The sequence below is a fragment of the Liolophura sinensis genome, chromosome 8 (assembly GCF_032854445.1).
Source record: "Liolophura sinensis isolate JHLJ2023 chromosome 8, CUHK_Ljap_v2, whole genome shotgun sequence".
Lineage (NCBI taxonomy): Eukaryota > Metazoa > Mollusca > Polyplacophora > Chitonida > Chitonidae > Liolophura > Liolophura sinensis.
The window spans coordinates 11,783,987-11,805,145 of NC_088302.1; the positions used below are offsets into that span (position 1 = coordinate 11,783,987).

At 38.2% G+C, this 21,159-nt stretch overlaps 1 protein-coding gene across 5 annotated transcripts in view; it reads right to left on the reverse strand.

Annotated features, from left to right (window-relative positions):
* Positions 1–21,159, reverse strand: part of LOC135472312 (A-kinase anchor protein 13-like) — a 177,856-nt gene that overhangs the window by 66,042 nt on the left and 90,655 nt on the right. For all 5 annotated transcript variants that reach the window (XM_064751764.1, XM_064751768.1, XM_064751765.1 and 2 more), the window contains 5 exons: positions 6,772–6,868; positions 4,788–5,166; positions 1,808–1,998; positions 1,255–1,382; positions 433–610 (listed from right to left, as the gene is read on the reverse strand). In XM_064751764.1, coding sequence (XP_064607834.1) covers positions 433–610; positions 1,255–1,382; positions 1,808–1,998; positions 4,788–5,166; positions 6,772–6,868 — 973 coding nt within the window. The remainder of the gene's footprint in view (positions 1–432; positions 611–1,254; positions 1,383–1,807; positions 1,999–4,787; positions 5,167–6,771; positions 6,869–21,159) is intronic.

Here is a 21,159-nt window from a genome sequence, read left to right on the forward strand (position 1 = left end):
AAAGCTGATTACAAGCCTTATTTTTGGTTTTTTAAAAAGTTGTGTGAATGGTGTATCATTCCTCTAAAAATCAGTTCTGTTAAATGTGAAATTCACTGCAACTCCTATTACATGTAGATTTTTCGATTAGAAAGTTTCTAAACTTAAAATCTTGAATACAGAAGTGAAGAGATAACAAGCCAGGTTTTTTTTGAAGAATATCTGCAAAACGAAATGATCATTTAAGCCAAAAACTAAAGCATCTGAATTTGGGCACATGACACTCCTAGTCTACCAAACCAAATCCTCGAATCAGCTTTTCAATATTCTGCGACTGGAGATGCCATACCTAAAGTGGGATTGCATGTTCAACCTTGGGACTGAGGACGGACTACTTAATAAACATAACACAACTCTTTCACCAAACAATATTCCTTGTGCTTCAACTCTTACCTTGCCTCGGTTTCAGACTATTGGCCGCCTCAGGGAGGGAAGGAGTTGATCGAGACTTTTGCATCAGACTGGAATGTGGTACAACGAGACTGTTCACCGCCGACTTGTGGTCGTTGTCAAGAGATGACCCTTGAGACGATACTATTGCTTGAGCACGCATTTTCACTGGAGACATTGCCTTCAACAGAACCATACACATGCATCAGTATTTAAATCTGTCTCACCCATAGCTAGGTTTTCAATGTTTTTGTTTATCATGGCTCTAAGTGGACAAACACATCTCTTTCGTGATTTATTTATGATTTATTATATTCTGAGGCTTGCTGAAATACTTAATTATCACAAATCACCATGTTAAAGCCATACGCAAGAAACAAACAGCACAATGAAAAAGTCATAAAAGCAAAGCAGAAATCATATTCTTTTGAACATTCTTTCTGTGAAATCCATGCTTTTCCTTTCAAAACACAGGAGGAACACTACAAAAATTGTAATTATATTTAATGCTATGAAGCATTATCTGCTATCAAAATAATGTATAGTTGCTCGCAGAATAAATCCAAGTTTTGTGATATGTTTCTCTCTATGAAATAAAATAAACGCTAAAACATAAGAACATTTCGCTAAGATGTTGGTGATCAGTTTTAGGGAGGTTGAACTGGTCAGTTCTTGCAGAAATGCACCACTCTTTACCAGGCACGGCTTATTTCCAAACTTAAGTCATAGCGGGGTTTAAACCTAGATCCCTTGACTTCGAGGCCAATGCTTCCACCTCCCAGTACTGAGAGACTGAGAGACGGTTGCATGAACCTACTGACTCACTTTGTTATCTTGAGTAGGTGTACGGGAACTAGGAGACGTGTCCAGACTGGCACTGGTGGAAAATGATCGCTCTGAGCGTGGTTGGACGTTCCACGCCTGCTGACCAGGGTCTAGCTCATGGAAACAATCTGGACAAAATGATAGACAGCACTTTAGTTCAGTTGTAATAGGTCACACACTGGATTGTATCTATCCATGCAGGCAGATATACTGGAAACAATTACACATTACACCTAGTCTTGGACGACATCACATTTGGTCCTGGACAACATTACATTTGGTCTTGGATGACATTACATTTGGTCTTGGACAACATTACATTTGGTCCTGGACGACATTTGGTCTTGGACGACATTACATTTGGTCCTGGACGACATTACATTTGGTTCTGGATTTACACCATACCACATTTCCTCCTGGACAACATTACATGTACACTTGGTTCTACAGATGCAGACAATTTTTTAGGCTTATCAACCCATTCATTGTGAAACGTGTGACAAGTACATATGCTATTCATTCATTATATACGTACATCTGTGCTGTCACTAACCTGAAGAGTTTCCACCAATCCTAGACTGTGGAGACATTTCCCCTGGAGACAGGTCTTCGTCCATTGGCTGTATCATTTGGCTGTTGCTGAGGCTGACTTGTGATTGGCTGGGAGTTGGGTTCTCCCGAGCATCATGGAATGAATCATCTTCCTCCGAAACTAAGCCATTCTCCAGGCTACTTAAACTTAAGCTGCAAAACACAAAGTTTGTGAATCTTTTTAGAGGCAGATGATATGTCATGACATACAGTACAGTCCGATATAATCTCTACATACTCTGACAAAGTGGAAGCTTGACTGTTGTATAATTCTGCCATTACCAACATACTAGTGCTTTCTGGGAAGCTTGGATCAAATTTCTGATATCCTGTCTTTTAAAATGAGCCATTCATTTTACGTCTAAGCCTGATGGCAGAGCCACAGGAAATTAGCAGCACTTTTCATTGCCTCATGCAATTGTTTATGAAGGATTTGATCAGGATGGGAGCAGGATGTCCTAACAATTTGATCAGGACCCAATCAACTTCTACATGTACATTTAGAATGTGAAATTAAGATAAATAGTTTTTTTATGTATTCTTAGTTTGCACACAGTTGGATTTCATTCTTGTTCCAACTTTAGGCAGCTTGATAATCACAAAATGTATGCAGCTTGACAACATGTAAAAGGGACTATAAAAGAGTTTCCATTAGAAAATATGCACATCATCAAACAAATATTTATCTTTGCAAACATATATCAAAATCCTACTTTGCTGTGCTATGGAACATGCAACCATTTTCATGAATGTGGAAATTTTACTTCTCTGACGAAACTTTTGACAAAATATGCACATTTCTGCACGAGTGGGGAAGTCCTACTTTGCTGAGGCTATGCCAAAGTGTACTATGGAATATGCAACTTTCCGCATGAGTGGGGAAGTCCTACTTTGCTGAGGCTATGCCAAAGTATACTATGGAATATGCAACCATTTTCATGAATGTGGAAATTCTATTTCGCTGATATGAGGCTTTGCCTCAAAACTTTTGACGAAATATGCAACTTTCTGCATGAGTGGTGAAGTCCTACTTTGCTGAGGCTATGCCAAAGTGTACTATGGAATATGCAACCATTTTCGTAAGTGAGGAAGTCCTACATTGCTGAGGCTATGCCAAAGTGTACTATGGAATATGCAACCATTTTCGTAAGTGAGGAAGTCCTACATTGCTGAGGTTATGCCAAAGTGTACTATGGAATATGCAACCATTTTCGTAAGTGAGGAAGTCCTACATTGCTGAGGTTATGCCAAAGTGTACTATGGAATATGCAACCATTTTCGTAAGTGAGGAAGTCCTACATTGCTGAGGTTATGCCAAAGTGTACTATGGAATATGCAACCATTTTCGTAAGTGAGGAAGTCCTACATTGCTGCAATACTTAAACTTTTAATGGATTCTCCAACCATTTTCATAAGACGCTTCCCCTCTTCGGAAGAGGTCTGTGCTTTATGTGTAGAGATCAAGAGATTTCTCATGTTCTGTAGAGCGGTCGAAATGTAAGCCACGTTTTCAGCCAGGCTTAGCCCAGGGTTTTGTCCGTCTATCTCGAGGGTCCATCAACACTTAAGTACACGTCTACCCCCATGTTCCTCAGAGACGTGTTAAGAGCACATAACGAAACTGCGTCCAAACAAGACCTTAGTCCAAAATCTCTCCAGTTCAAATTTACTCAGCTCAGGGTTTACAAGGTGGGGCAGTGTTTCAGCACTGATTGTCAAATTGACAGAAAAAAAATGAGCAAACTGCTGGACATGACTTGTAGCGAGGTAGCAGTTGTATTGGATGCTCAAGTGGCAGCAGGGAATGTTTCCATTCTCTCAAAGTATTCTTTTCGACCAAACAATTTGCATCGCTCCATTCCCAGACCAATGGCAGTATCAGCATTGAGCCTGATCACAAACCGTGCAAACAAAAATCAGAACATTCTAGTTTTAAAACAAGAATAGGTCGCCCTTCGGGACAGCTGTAGCCCTTAAATATTTACTGTTTTTCTTGGAGACTGGCTCTAGCTGATACGATTAACACTTGCATGCTGTCAGGCTTTGGGCATATTGATCTCACATAAAATCAGTCATTCAAATCCATTTCATGTGATTAAGCATTTAAATAGCCATTACAATGAACTGGCGTATGTTAATATTTCTGTGGTACATGTGCATTTTTTAATGTTTAACAAACTGATTCTTCTCTTGTACCATTTGATACTCTGAACAAAAAATTATGAACCATTAAAATAAAATCTTGTCCTTGTGAACTATTTATGGCAAAAAGGCAAGATGGTGGAAAGGTTACAAACTTCATCACTTTTGTACAGCAAAGTACTAAAAATTTTGGAGCCGTTACCAAGGAAACCTGTTTAATTAACATAATAAGTCTCCGAAAAAATGTAACTGAATTCTGATAATGAGAGTTCTCCAGAAGCACACATGATCACTGTTTCTCACAATTCTGTTTTCTATTTGACTCGTAATGAGCAATTTTTGCTTAACCAAGAAATGTTCTTATCTGTATCACACCATTACAAATAAAGTACTGAGTACTTCAGACATTTGTGTTTCCCGAGAATGAATGCCCTAAAAAAAATTACACCAGAAATGAACAGTTGTTTTTCTAATCCAGCAAAAAATAATTATTTCAAGGACTTTTAAGGATTGAATATTCTACGTTTTCCAGAACTTTTAAGGACAATTCAGTTTATGTGCATTCAGACATTAATATACATATATAGTGTTTTGGTAGCTTATTCATTGGTCCATAAGACAAAATGACATTTAACACTGACAAATCAAGCACTTTTTCAAGGACATATATTTATCCCAACATAAACTCTTTTTTCCATGAACTTCAACGTCTTGAAAACCTTCAATTTTACTTTCACAAAATTCAGTGTTACGTACAAGGATATAAAGGGCCGTTGGGAAGCACAAATTAACTGTCTCACCTTCTTCCATTTGTCTTCAGCATTTCTGCTTTGATATCTCTTCGCTGATCATGAACTACATTGCGCATTCTTGAGTCGGGACACCAGCTTCGTCTACGCACCGATTTGCGAGAAGGTTCTCGCCGCTTTAAAGGCTCATACTCCTGGAGAATTTCCTCAGCAGTTGACGGGTTACCATCTTCAGTGCTGTCCACCGTAACATCATTGACAAAGATTCTTACGTCGGACTCTTGTGTCCCCACGCCATCTCGCACCGGATGTGTCTCATACTGTGATGCTTCAATGGTATCTGGATCGAGTTCGCTCACGCTATCTGGTAGTAAGGAGGCAGCAGAAGGTTCGGCCTCTTGTATAAGGTCCAGCATAGATTTGTGATAGTCTACAAGAGAGAGGCTCAATTTAGATAGACAGTACGAGCGCAATACACACGCGCCTTCTATGCGAGTCGCCATTGCTTGAAAGAAGACCATTGGAAACAGGTTTCCACGTCTTACAGAACCTATCCAAAATCACGGAATATATCTCCTATCAGAGCACCAATTTTCTAACAACACTATAACTGCTCATTTCAAAATCCTCACTGCTTTTTCTACCAGAGCTGCTGGCACTGGTGAGTTACATATAGTCTTCTTTAGTAGGTTTTGACAATAAAGACACCACACGACTTCCACAGCTTGTGATACAACGGCTCATTAGAACACCATGATCACTGTTCTTTCACTGGACACAAAATACAGACTGAACATTGCTGCTTTGATACATCCAAATGTTCTCAATGAAGCCCACAAAATGACCATGATTTTCAATTGAGAACGTATCCAAGAAACTAAGAGTCACTTTTCCACAGTTTATACAATAGCAAGCAATACTGTTTCACTTCACACATAAAGGCAGTGGGTAATGGCCGTTGTTTTTTTCCCCAGAACGAACACATTCGGTTCAAAACCTTAGCTGCCTGTCAAAACATAAGTGCTGGTCAATGAGTGTGTCCATCCACCTCTGGCTCTTCTGCTCAATGCTCTGACACAGGTGCCACGATATCTCTAACTTACACCAGGAATGGCCTGGCCTTCTGCTATCCCTTCTCACCAGCCATTGAAAAATCCAACTCGCACCAACATACAGGAATGGCACAAATAAACTCAAAACAAGAACAGGACGTGAGAAACTTGAGTCTGCTAATTCTACGTTTCCTGATCTTGATGGGGTGGGCAATTCACTATCATTTCTGGCTATGAGAGGACTTCCTCTCCAGAAGAAGACAAGGGATTAGCACAAAGAGGATTGCCCGGTATACCTTGCCAACCCTCGGCTTTACCTGGCAATCTTTGTCCGCGGACTGTGGACAGGTAACATGTGGGTGTCGGAGGTCATACAAACAAAAAGCCCCACAACCTTAGAGGTTGCCCCAGTAATGACAACCCAAACACTCCTGACAGGCATAGACAGCTAACATTTGAAGAGCCAACGCAAACCAATATTAGCTTATAGTTTCAAACTGCATGGCAATCCATTTGATCTAGTCGTAACCTGACACAACCTGTGACAGTACGCATCATAATGGCTGAATACAGTCAAGCAACCAAAAGAGATTTTCCATAAAACTGAAATTAGCTCCAACAGATTATGTAACAGATACATAACAGCTTTGATTTACAGCATAGCAGACATTCAGATAGCAAAATTAGAAGTAACATATTAAAGAAAAAAATGCATGTTTTCATTAAATGTTTTTTCATTAAATATTTTCTCCAACAAAATAATTTGTACTTACAACAATATACATGTTAATTAAGAGATTATTTCACATTATCCTTCCATAAATTTCAGAACCCTGGTTTCTTAAACTGAATAAACAAACAGAGAGCTTGTCATCATAACACCTCATAACACAATTTAACTATGACTAAAATAAACATCAAATTTTTCTGTTTCTGAACTTTTGCACGGCAAGGTGGCAGTATTAGATCATCCATCTTCTCACCTTCTTCTCGGACAGGAGAAAGTGGTGATTGTCTCCCTTGGTCATCTAATGAGGGACACGATGAGCTGAAGCGCTGGAGATTTTCTCGTCGGAATTCCTGCAAAGAAAGTATTGATTCATGTAGAAATGTAATCAAAAAGAGTATTACAGCTTGTAGAAAAATTGTTGAATGCAGTTTCTGTATAAAAAGACAAAAAAGAAGAATAGGACATTGATTTATGTGTAGTTTGTAGGGCCCTGCACAGGTTACAGGCACAGGATTCACATTTCTTAGGAAAGAATAAGGTCTGAATGATTAAATAACAAAATTACTGTACTTCTTCAGCTTCCCTGATTCGTTGGGAAGAAATGTTAAGGCGCTTGTAATAGGATGTCCTCCCTTGAGGAAACACTCAAAATAAAAGATTATACAACTGTTATAAAATACATTTTTAAACTGTGTTGGTTGCAAAATGAGTAAATAAATAGATATTCAAAAGCTGTAATTGGAACTCTCTTTAATCTCTGTATTATGTCTAGAAAAATCTAAAATAATAAACAATATCAACAATTTACATGCTAAAGAACACTGCATAACTTACTATTCTAACTTAACATAGCTAAAATCCAATGCCTATTTAGTATAGTGGCTCTTGCGACTTGGCTAAAGCATTGGTCTTGCTCCACGCTCAAGTTCAACTCTCACCATAGACTTGCTGTGGCTTTTGTAAGTTAGAAGGTTCGTTATCGTCCAAGCACTCAATATTTCTTATTGTTGTCATACTCATCACAATGTAACGGTAATTCTTCAAGTTTTCGCATATGATATACATATATATGAACTTGACCAACTCTGCCAACGTAATTTTGTCTCCAAAATAAAATTAAAAACATGCATAAATTGTACTAAAAGTTGCTCATTAATATGCACAAAGGCTGAGGAATTAAGGTCCTGTCATACATGCCTTTGATTATCAAAGAGACTGAAAAATGACTCCCCTTTATACAAACTGGGCGTGTAATTCTACTCTGGTATAATAAACAACTTCAAGGTCATTTTCTCACCTGCTACTGACTAGTTACACATTTGTCATTAACAATTCACAAGTGCTTTAATATCTAGTCTTGGGATGATATATGTTATGATTATCTACAATCAACACAGAAAAGGCACTTTGGCCCTGATTCTCAGTGATTTGAATCAAAATTATCAAATGTCACTTAATGCATGGACTAAAAACAATGCAAAACAAATCAACATTTCAACAATAACTGTCATAACTAACATTTAGGTCAACGCATGCAATTATCAGTTTTCACAAATATCAGAAAATCATGGTGTGAGTTAAAATAACGAGGTAACACGGGTGCATAAAATAGGAGGGTTTTGAGGGTAGGATGACAAGCTGGAGCTCTTCAGGCATCACCCTCAGGCCGTAATTTATAACCTCTAGCCAAATAATGTGAACCGCATCACAATCGTTTTCTATGCGCCCTATCCACTGTCTCCAATCTGCACCAAATTCCAAAACACTGGATGATCGGCTTCATCTCTGCACCCAAAGGGGGGTCAACAACTGGAGCAGTGTGGAAACAAGGGCAGTGCATCTGAAGACAGTCCCCTGCAGAGCTTTAACCTACCTGGCTTGGTCTAAGCAGCTGAACTAAAAGGGCAACTTAATACCACCAGGGAAATGTTGGTAACTATTCAAGTCCATCTATGCCAATCTCACCTCAGACCTTTTTATTGCTGGAAGCCAAGAACTCATCAACCTGACAAGCCTGAAGTTAATGGCTGGCTCCCTGTGACATCGTGGACCCGGTATAAAATGTCAAATGACCATAACCTCTTCACATGATGAGACTTCCTTTTTTTTTTATTTGGCAGCTTTGGGGAACATTTTTCATCACGGTAAGACATTTTTGCTATACCATGCAGGAGGTGCAGAATTAAAGTGAAAGAAAGTGCTCACTGTAATTCTTTAAACTTTATGCATTTTGTAAGGTATTTATTCAAGCATATATTGAAGGCATTATTTAGTGCAGACAGATAAAACTATACTTTTTATGAAGCCCCTGAAATTGGCCAACCCAACCAATAGTGGTTTTGTCTCCAAAATCAAATTAAACAAATGCATAAATCACACTGAAAGTTGCTCTTTCAAAAGCAAAATGTTGATGAATTCGGGTCTTTAAATAAAACAAATTGAAAGATTTACATACATCCTCATTAATCTACTTCTTGGGCAAATGATGCCAGAAATAAATTGATTCATAAAGAAGTGAGGAGGAAGAAGATGTTCCGAAATCATTTAAAACACTTGGGCTACTTGTCCTTCTGTTTTTGATTGACTGACTGGTGTTCAACAAAGAGCTCAGAAATTTTTCGCATGCAGTACTTAGGTTTATGGGTGAAGAATACTGGAGTGACCAGACAAACTTTGTTTTCATGTGATTACAGGACTTGCATTCCTTGGGTCATTTTGCTACCTATAAAAACAATACTCATCTTTGCTTCCAGGAATATTTTTTCAACACTCAGGCCAATCTTTTTTCTTTCCTTTTTTCCTACCTTTGGCTACCAAACTATCCAGATAAGATCTGACAGTTAAAATGTGCAGGGTAAAAGCAGCAAAAAAAAAGCATAGACGAGACTTATGATTTTATGTTAGCCTGTTATAGCCTTAGTCAGAGGAGGTAGGCTTGAAGTAGAGAGCCTGAACTCCTGTGAGGGCCACTCAAAGTGTTTCCACAGGTGAATTAGGGTATGTCTAAGTGAAGCTGACAAAGCGGTAAATAAGAGAACATGTAAATCAGCGCATGGAGTATAGTGAAGGAACTAAGGCTCCTGGTAAATCGGACAAGATCCGACTACCGCAGTGTGCTGGACACCGTGTTAGCACCGACCTGGAAACAATCACAGTCTACAGACCCCACAGCATGGCAAACGTGTTAATTTTGACCACTGCTAGTGTTCGTGACCAGTGTTAAAGCTTTGAGAGATAAACCGGCCAGCCAATCACCCGCAGCTTGCATGTTAATTACCACATTATAACTGCCTAGCTTTGAGGTATGGGCAAACTTATTCCACAAACCCGGGGATAACCGCAATGCGTCAAATAAACTCTTCGCCTCCTGTATCCATGGACAGAACAGGGAAGAAAACCCAATTTCTGAATTACCAATCCTGAATCAGGTGTTGGAAATTTACATAGCCCTTAGGAGAACTGCATGCATTCAGCTCTAACAAGTTGCAATGCCCCAATTCCTAATTCATCTCAACACAGAAATACACCTTTAATTAATCTGATACATCAAACTTGACATTTTCCACATAAACTAGCCCAGAAATTCCTCACTTCATAACAAAGGAAAATAAACAGTTCTGTCATCCAATATTGAAAACAACCCCCCCCCCCCACCCCACCCCACAAAAAAAAAAAAACAACCCTTGTTCCTTGGCATTTTTGAAATAGTAACATGTTTGCATGTACACTGAATGTTTTTCTGTATAATCTCTAGAGCAGATTCAAGGAGTAGAAAACATGAATTTATATATATTATGCGTTTGCCAATTTAAAAAAAAGATCCATCCTTCTTCCTGTAACCTTCATTAAACTTTTAAAGATTATGGTAGCAGAAACTTCAAAAAGCGGTCAAAACTGACACTGACATCTGAGGAGATTGGTGATATGTGGTCCATTGGCCACACTATTAACTCTAGAAAGCTGTGCTCATAATGTAAACGAGTATAATATTTTAGCAGGTTCTTTCAAGCACTGAGTTTATATTATCTTAACTCTTTCTGTTCATCGAGTCAAGAAATGTGTCACCATAGAAAAAAGCTGACCTGTTATCCATTGGATTACATGAACCCATTTTCCAGATCAGCATTGCGTCACACCTCAGACATCGTCTATCATCACGACTAGTTTCCGCTAATTACCTGGGACTTCCTTACCTTTCCACAGCACGAGAGCGCTTGCCCGACTTTGGTGCTAAGGAGACTGCTCATATGCTTCGTCACATGCCCGATCACCCCTGTCAGGGAAGGCCTTCAAGCTCAATCCTGTACATATCGATGTAATCAATACCCCCTGCATCACCTCAGATTTTGTTCCACGACCACAAAGAGCTAGGCCAAATCATTCTCATATTCCAGACGGAACATTAACATTACATGTATTGCTCCACAAACCACCGTCTTTTTCTCCTTTTATCAGATAAACTTGCACAAATCAAGATGCAAAGAAAATTGAATTGAAATATAATGTTCAACGCAGTGGAAATTTTAATGGTAATTTGTGATTTCTCTGTCAGTGATAATTCCTTCCTATATCAACATTTATTTTACTAATATTTACATTTTCAGACATCCTGGATCCACTTTCACAAAATTTTGGAAATTCTCTTTTTTTTTGTAACTTTCCTTGTATTAAATCATGTTACCTTATGGTGCTATATATAAATCTTAAAAAAAAAAACAAAAAAAATTTGTGGACGTGGCCTCAAGGCCTTAATACCATTTGTCACAGATAAAAATGTTAACGTTTATAGTAAAGCTTATAGCATTTTGAGTGTAGCATGATATATCCTTAAACATCTAGTCTGAAGTTGTATATGGCACTGACACTAGATTCAACTCTTTTCAATTATCAATTTCAATGACACTGGAAAGGTATTTTAAGGTTTGTTTTGAAGGTAGGATTATATACTTGAATAACAAAAGTTTCAGCACCAAAAATAACATTTTATGACATTTATTTGCCTTCCAAAATGCAATTTTGGGGGGGGGGGGGGAAATGTTAGGTCATTTCCACAGCATATGAACAAAGATATGTTCTGACATATACTGACTACTACACTTTGAACACTGATGAACACAATGTTTAGTTCCATTAAAAAATAAACAAAAAGACATTCTGTCACATCTGGGCAGGTTTTTCATGAGTGTGACTAAATGCTGACAAAAGCTCACAAATATCTGTAAACAATTAAGACCATTGACAACCTCAGGACTTGATTAGTCAGAGGATGGAGTGTGGACGTAAACACGATCACCTGTACAATTAAGGACCCAAGGGAGCCACAGAACAGAACCTATCTGTTACTGCCCAGTCTTCCTGGATCAGACAACACTACAAATAAATGCTGCACTGACAATTAGTGCTCAAATAGTACACTGAATTTCACCTAAAATTTAGCATTTTTTAAGAGACATGTTTTGCTTGATATTGATTGATTCATCCACCTTACATGGCCAACTTACAAAACATTTTGTGAAATTTTAGAAATTTCTTCTTCAAGAAACTGAAGTTTTTGACAACAAAAGTAGAGTTTCAAGGCATTTGTGTGCTTCTAAAAGTGTTTTTGTAAATACCTAATTTTAGGAGAAATACTGTAACCGATCGAGTCATGTAGCATTAGCCAGAGCGAGGCAGATCAAAATCAATTTGCGCCCATATAAATAAATCTGCATACATATTATTAACAGGCTGTAGATTCACACTTCAGCTTGGGTATGGTATGCAATGATAATGGGGCCTCCTTATCACCGACTGACAAAGCTTTTCGACTCATGCATACTTTATGGTGCGCTGACGAATGGATATCATCTACAAAATGGAATTTTGCCCTTGGCAATTTCACCCACAGTTCAGTGCATCGCACACCAACTATCACAGCTTTCAGGTCCTTAATCGGTTCATTTTAGTTTATACTAGTTTTTATAGCTATGATGGATTTTGAAGATCTGACTACTTTGATTTTAACATGCAATGACACAGAATGGTGCAGCCACATTTAAGTGAAACAGGCCAGCAAAATATTTAGACAAAGGGTGCTCTGCACCGAATACTCTTGCCATCAGCACAGTTGCAACGGAGTTGATGAAAGACAAGACTGAGATATATTGTGTTGACAACGTGACAAAATATAGCTTAAATAACCTCAATGGCCTTGAAGAAAATTACCAAGGTCACAGAAAGTGAACAGGGTTAATCTGCCTCATGTACCTACAAGTCTACAAGTGGTATACTTTTTAAACATGGCTTCAAGTGTTCAAGAGACAGAGGGTTTACAGAGGTATAGGCATACAGACAGACAAGTTAGCCGACATCTATCAACTAAAACGCAAACACAATGCGTATTAAACATCATGTCAATTTAGCCAAGGACGCTGGCACCTATCCACTAATGGATTTATTTATCCGACCTATGGTTTGTGCTGTGCTCAAGGATATTTCACTTTTCATTACAGCAACATCATGAAACTCAGGAAGAAAACAAGAAAAGTTGAATGATGTTCATGCAGAGACAGGCTGCACCACATGGTAACCCTAGATCAAGGACTAGAATAAACACTAAACTTATGAACAAAAACAACAATGTCACGGCTAACAATCATGAAGTTTGGAATATAAAAATGCAAACAAAGGCATATAAATGATACTTTTGAAACTCATCAAACTTCACTAAAAACGTCACAAATTAAGTGGTTCGGCCTATAAGGTGGATGAATTAATCAAAATGTGTCAGCTGGAAAATTAATGCTAAACTATTGATGAAATACAGTAGTTTAAACTGACAATACAGTTATTTGAAACTCGTATTTTTAACACGTGTAATTTACCAATATGCGAGTTAAAATGGGCAGTTCTGTACCCATAAAGAACATAAGAAGTAAACCAGTGGACACTTTAATAATTCTTCTACACAGGGTGCTCAGGTTGGCTATAGGGAACTTATCGTCTGGTCATACTGAGGTCTACATACTGTCCAGAGGGACATTCTTGAGGACAAAACTGGTCCAGAGTGAGATCAAAGGCCAAGCTCTCTGACCAGCTGTGAAAATACAAGTCATTGTAAAAGGTACATTCTTTATGGCGAGAATCAATGTCAAGAAGCTGGATTTGCCCAGTTTAATAATGTGACACTCTCTCAAAGTATATGCTACCAAAATTTTTCTGTACAACTGTGGATGCCACATGTTGGTAGTCCCAGTTTACTTATCAAGTATCAAGACTGCTCTGGGTCTTGCACAGCTTATTCTCCATATATTTTTATTCTTAAGTGTGAGTTACTTGTTTTTGCCAGTTATACATATTGGGGCATAAGCCTGCATGCCCACATACTGTGTCAATACAGAACAATATGTCCAGGATTCTTATTGCCAATGTGAAAACCTTATCCATTCCACCAACATGTGCTTCCAACAAAACACACATAAAACTTTTTATTGCTTTTTTTTTGTTTTTGTTTTTTTTGTTGTCCTCCTCTACATCTTGGCTCACACATTTTCATCTGCCTTATGATTTTATCAATCAATCCTTTAGCCTCGGGCTACTACATTACAAATTTCCACAGGCTGACACTTGTCCTTCCTACTACCTGAGATATAAATGCTTTGATAATATGTATAGCATGCAGTTACGATATCTCAAACTCTTACTCAATGGCCAGCTGAGATCATATATAGTTAACACACAGGTGTCCTGGGGAAGGTACTGTAGAAGACTGGTGGTTCTTCATGGATATATCAAGTCCCTTGAGAACAGGTGTCTGTCAACCATCAACAGTAATTTTTTTTTTAATTTTCGCTCATTACATGTATCTTCCAGTTGAATTCTAAACTTAAATTTCCTGGAGGGAGGGTGGGAAAGAGAGAGAGCAGAAAACAAACCAAAAATAAATAAATAAAAAAAAAATGTTAAGAATATCAATGACACTACATTGAGCAACATTTTTTGTATGGCTTTGGCTCCAAATCTTTAATAAGACATTAGATTCACACCTGTAAGATTCTGAGCACAAACAATCCTGTCTGGTTGACATATCTCTATAGTGCTGTGCAGTCACACACACGTCACATAGGCGTGGGAAGGAACCATTGCTGGATCATGTCATCAAATTTTCATGATGGTTACTTACATTAAATGGCAACGACAGGAAGTAGGATGACACAGACTGTCCAAGGTTTAGGGTCAGATAAATCCTTAGCTCCTTGTGGAAACCAGCCTGACATAAGACAGACGGGGTCTGCGGGACATGGCACAGTAACAGAGACACTAGCTACGCTGATAAGTTAGCTGTTACTAACTCTGTTGAAAGCTTACTACAGGCTATACATGCATGTATATACTGACAGTTTGATGCAGCTGATTAGGCTACATTAGGCTACAGATTTCTGAGTTTCCTCCCACTAAAAAATTGCTGTAATCATGTCAGGCCAGAATCTAAATATCAATCCTGCTTCTGTGATTAATTGAGAACATGCTGCTAAGAGTTTTCCTATATCTCTGTTAGTGCCGAGCTGGAGAGAATGGATCAGACCTCCATCGATCTAAGCCACACACTTGTACAGCCTGGTCTATGGAATCTGGGCTCAAGGTCCACTAATGTTGACTTATAGCATGGAATTACCAAGACTGGACACCAATGTCTGTACAGCTGTTATGGACGTCTTTAATCCAGGGATGATTTCCCTGTGATCTCTGACAGTGAGGCACATAGATGATCGCTTCATTAAACAAACATTTACTGACACAGATATCAGCTAGTAACTTGGTCAAACTGTGTTATTATGCCGGTCTAAATTACAGTGCGGTTGGTGATGCAGAAATCTTGACAGAACATATACTGTAAATCTTCAACATTTTCAACCAGTAATGCACTTTTTTCAGTGGAATTTATCTCTACAGTTATTATGAAAATGATGCCAATGATGATTTGTTTGTGCCATCGAAGATATAAATTTCATAAAACTGCAAAGGCGGTTAATAAAGTTGAAGAATTAGGATAAATGTATAAGACGACACATAGATTTTATTTCTATTTCCATTTCCACTGACGACCTTCGAAACCTATAGCACTGTGGCAACTCCACTGAATGACGCAAGGCAATACATAATGCAAGGTTTCAATTTAAACAGAACTCATTTTCAAACGATTTTGCTAACTGGTGAATACTGACGTCACCTCTGTCAATCAACACCTTCTCCATGCTATGCTGGATGAAGACAGGAACAAGTGTCCACAAAACTGGCTATTTGAGAGAGATTTATTGCTTAGCTTGTCAGCAAAACTGCCAGATGGCAGAGCAGAAAAAATAAACAGCTTTCTTGTCTGAAAAAAAAATCCTCCTACATTATCTTGGTTCCATGCTGGCAATACAGATTACTATTTGTACCTTAAAGGGTGTACTGCATTCACTATCCTAAAACCGTACTGCATTCACTATCCTAAGGCAGTCCTGCATTCACTATCCTAAAGCCATACTGCATTCACTATCCTAAAGCTCTACTGCATTCACTATCCTAAAACCATACTGCATTCACTATCCTAAAGCTGTACTGCATTCACTATCCTAAAACTGTACTGCATTCACTATCCTAAGGCAGTCCTGCATTCACTATCCTAAAGCTCTACTGCATTCACAATCCTAAAGCAGTCCTGCATTCACTTTCCTAAGGCAGTCCTGCATTCAGTATCCTAAAGCTGTACTGCATTCACTATCCTAAAGCTCTACTGCATTCACTATCATAAAGCTCTACTGCATTCACTACCCTAAAGCCAAACTGCATTCACTATCCTAAAGCTCTACTGCATTCACTACCCTAAAGCCAAACTGCATTCACTATCCTAAAACCAAACTGCATTCACTATCCTAAAGCTCTACTGCATTCACTATCCTAAAGCTCTACTGCATTCACTATCCTAAAGCTCTACTGCATTCACTATCCTAAAGCCAAACTGCATTCACTATCCTAAAGCTCTACTGCATTCACTATCCTAAAGCCATACTGCATTCACTATCCTAAAGCCATACTGCATTCACTACCCTAAAGCCAAACTGCATTCACTATCCTAAAGCCGTACTGCATTCACTATCCTAAAGCCGTACTGCATTCACTATCCTAAAGCCGTACTGCATTCACTATCCTAAAGCCGTACTGCATTCACTATCCTAAAGCCGTACTGCATTCACTATCCTAAAACCACACTGCATTCACTACCCTAAAGCCAAACTGCATTCACTATCCCAAAGCCGTACTGCATTCACTATCCTAAAACCGTACTGCATTCACTATCTTAAAGCCATACTGCATTCACTACCCTAAAGCCAAACTGCATTCACTATCCTAAAGCTCTACTGCATTCACTATCCTAAAACCGTACTGCATTCACTATCCTAAAGCCATACTGCATTCACTATCCTAAACCCATTCTGCAGGATTGACAGAGCTACTATGGCATCAATGGAAATCAGGCATAACCGCAGTATGAAGCAACATCAACATGCACAGGAAATATCACATATATACCTTTATCAGTTTCATAAGAAAGCCACTTTGATGAGAATATCTCATTTATCTCACTTATAACATCTACTGAAGTTCTTGCATTAGCCATTGAAGTTTTCATTCTTACCATGTACCTATATAAGCTTGGCTTAATTATTGCATGTTTTTTGTTTGTTTGTTTTTTAAAAAGTGCATGCTTGACTTAAATTGTTGGTCTTCCTGAAAACAAAGCTATAAGGCTTGATGCATCCAGATGTAAGGTCTTCTGAAATAGAGTAGAGGACATGTATTATTGAATTGGTAATACTGTAGAAGGTCAGCACGAGGCAACTTTCACACTACATGCTGAGAAAATGTCTATAGAGGACAGAATTTTCAGTGCGTCAAAGACTCATCCTGCTGGTCCACATAAAAGCTTCCTGCAAAAACCTGAATCATGAGTGGAAGTGTCAAATAGCCTGCAGCGAAAATTTGGCAGCACATAATAAAAAAGGCCAGCAAACCGGCCTGCCTGGGTAAGTCATTTAAATAATGTTTATGATCTTGCACAAAGCTTGTTTGCCAACTGAGCCACAAGTTTTAGGAACCTCCTTTTGGGAATATAATATAAATAAGGCCTCAGATCAAAACAATGAAGTTTGAGGGCATTTCGCAGAGGAAGGATTACTTTTCTCTCTGAATACTCACAGTCATACCCATATATATTACAGCTTTTTTCCACAAAAAAAAGAGAGTAATCTTTTCTTTCAAAATACTTCCTTAAGGCAAATAATAAATTTACAAAACTAACTTTATTTATTTACCCAGGTTACCTATGGTGTAATCAATATAGTGTTCATGTAAGAAACCAGTCTGATTTAACCAGATAAAACACACAGGCAAAATCCTGATGCTTATCTGGAGTCCACATCGCAGGAACCCCTTTAAAATATGTGACCCCATTCAGCAAATTTAAGGGCCTCTGCTGTCTGATCTGAAGAAGTCTGAATCTGTCAACCAGCAAGTGTGTTGCCACTACTTACCTCAAGTGCTTCACCCATTTAATTCTCTGCTCAAAAGTCCCTTAGGCCACTAATTAGCAAGTCTATGTATATACATATTAAATTTGCGGTCTGATGCAATAAGTCAATTGCATAGTTCTATTAATAAGGTTATATTGATTATGTAGAGATGGTCTTGACACAGCTCCTTGGAGGATTGAATCAACATCCCCGAGAGTGCAGACTCTATACCAATCCCTTCCCTACTGACAGTGTCTATTGGTCAATAAATACCCCGGTTCTTTAACCTCTTCCTGTAATTGTCAGCTCTTTGAAGGATGTTCAGGTGTAGAGGCTACCAGCTCATAAATCATCCAACAAAACAGCAGTTGAAAACCTGCTGGCATTTGTTTGAGGCCCTTCTTTTTTCCGACTGATATCTGGGCTAAGAGCACAGCTCATCCTTTTAAATTGGACCAGAGCGCTGACAGGGGTATAGAACCAGGCCTCTAGTCACTTACAATAGATCCAGTTACGGGGTAAGACAGACGAGCAGCTTCCTGAGCTAAAGTGATGAAGAAGACGAGCTGATAAACATGAGCTGCAAGAACACTGAAGACAACATTTTTAAGTTTCCAAACAGTATTCACGTTACACGCCTACTGTTCTCTTATAACTGGTTAGCATTGTTTTGCTTTTCATCTTTCTGCCATTCCTATCTTTAACCTGGTTGCATGTGAATCAAAGGAAAAAATTCAGTGAGAGCAGTTGTGGTAAATGTGTAACAAGTATCAAGCTGTGTAACCATCTAAAAAAAAGTATTATGTTGTCACCTGCTTTGATTGCAATACTGTTTCTATAAGCCAATGATTAAAGTAGCAATCAGAATGATACATTGTACATGTAGGTTCTAAACTGTGGCATTTCACTCTTGGAAGGTGACAGGCTCAATGTTTCAATTTCAAAATATCCAATACATTGCAAAATACCTACCAAAGATGGTCCTGCTGTAGATAATCTTCTTACCATTTTCTACCTTATACTACTGTAGGCTATAATGCATTAGAATATCCATGTACATACATCTCTCAGTAGATACAGATTTGCTGGTTGATTCTTTCAAAGCTTTCAGTCAAAGAGTATAATTGCTTTATTACTGGTGCACAAACCCTGACCCTACAGTAGTCTTGACTCTATGAAATGTGAACTCGGGTATCAATGGTGGATCCATCAATAACACCAGGTGATCCGGACAGTTTGACCGCGGTCAGATAAGACAAATTGCTTAGGGTACTACCAATGGTCGTGTAATTACACAGGCAAGCTATGCAACATTCTCTGTCAGGAAAAGTTGCAAGGTCAATCAGAGAACAGAATAAATGGCTTTTGGCACATTCGTTACTTCAAGTTTCCAGATGGAACATGTGCACAGTATCTTGGGGTGTGTAAATACATGTACCACATTCATAAATTTTCGTTTCCATAAACTTTTACTTCTTAAGATTATTTCATAACACAAGTTAGTACAAGCTGGTCAATAAGAGGTTCAAAAACATGAAGGGAAACACATGCATATATTCACTAATAATTAAATAATTTTTATGAGGACAGCATTTAATTTTGTGTCAAAAGATTTACACATCCAAAGGATTTGTACTTGGTCACAGCTTCAAGACTCTACAAAAATAGTGTACATGGTGTGAACAAATAATAATGGGAAACTGAAATATACATATATACAAAATAATCAAATATGCAAAACTCTAGGTATATACATTTAAATATTATACTGACTTTGATTTACCTATTTATTCATTCATTTGATTGGTGTTTTACACTCTATTCAAGAATATTCCACTTATATGACGGCGACCAGCATTATGGTGGGGGGAAACCATAACCATCCACAGGTTGCTGGCAGACCTTCCCACATACGAAGCTGATTAACCAATTACAAGAATGCTTGTTTATTACAAACAAAACACCAGTCCTCTAATTCGGTACATCTTCATAGCAAATTAAGTGCTAACACACACATATATATATATAATTCTAAATAGGCTAAAACACTGTACAAGACATGTTTGAAAATAGAATGAACACTCAACAGGTACACATAGCTATATAGACTTTGTATCAACTTTTTAACGCAATTATTCATTTTAGCATAAGCTTCATAGCAATCTGCTGATGTATCATGTGTATTAAACACAAACAAGCTCATATGAAGCTTTCACACACAGATGGCTGAACTCCCAAGCGGCCTTCCCTCTGTGATACATCCCAGTCAGAACTCAAACAAGACAGTTGTAACAGGAACATGTGTAGCCCGTCAGGGTTGCAGGTGAGGGGTGGAGGAAATATATGGCTTGTCTCAGGTCGGTGTGGGTGATTTGTGGGAATTAGCACCATGACTTGCTCACAGACTCACTACAAGCCAGCGAAATGTCTCCTGTGATACTAGATACTGTGCATGCTATACATGTGCGTGTAAATGCAAGCCTCTCAAACACATCAGTAGAAATTAACTGCAGCCTCCTTCCTCGCAAAATTGGGTACATGAAATGGGAACCAATGATATGCACCTGTTCAAAGTTTTCTATCATCTTGTTATCTATATGTAGATGCAGAAGACTTGGAACTAGTGTCTCAAAACTACCAGATAAATTTAAAAATACATTACCAGTAAATACTGTGAGTATAAATCAATATATATAAAGTCGTATTATTACTCTTAATATCAACCTCTATCAGTTTAAGACCTGCACATCATGAATATCTTCGATGTATGCAATTTGAAACTGTTGAGCACCTGCCGAAATACCAAAAAATACAGACATACATGTACTTCATTCACTGTTAATGAAATTCCTAAACTTCCTTGCCCACACAACTGCAAAACAGCAACACAATATGTAAAGATCTCAGCATCCAGTACAGAAAAAAACAAAGCCATTATGATCTAGATGGTAAAAGGGAGGAGCATTTCTCCACCGAGGTGAAGAATTTCTTCAAAAAAAAACAACAACTCAATTTTAGTTGAATTTAGACAATTAGGTGGAATAAAATATGTAACAATCCGATACATTTTTTTTTTGATGATGTGGAATAAAGAAAATCCCAGCTTA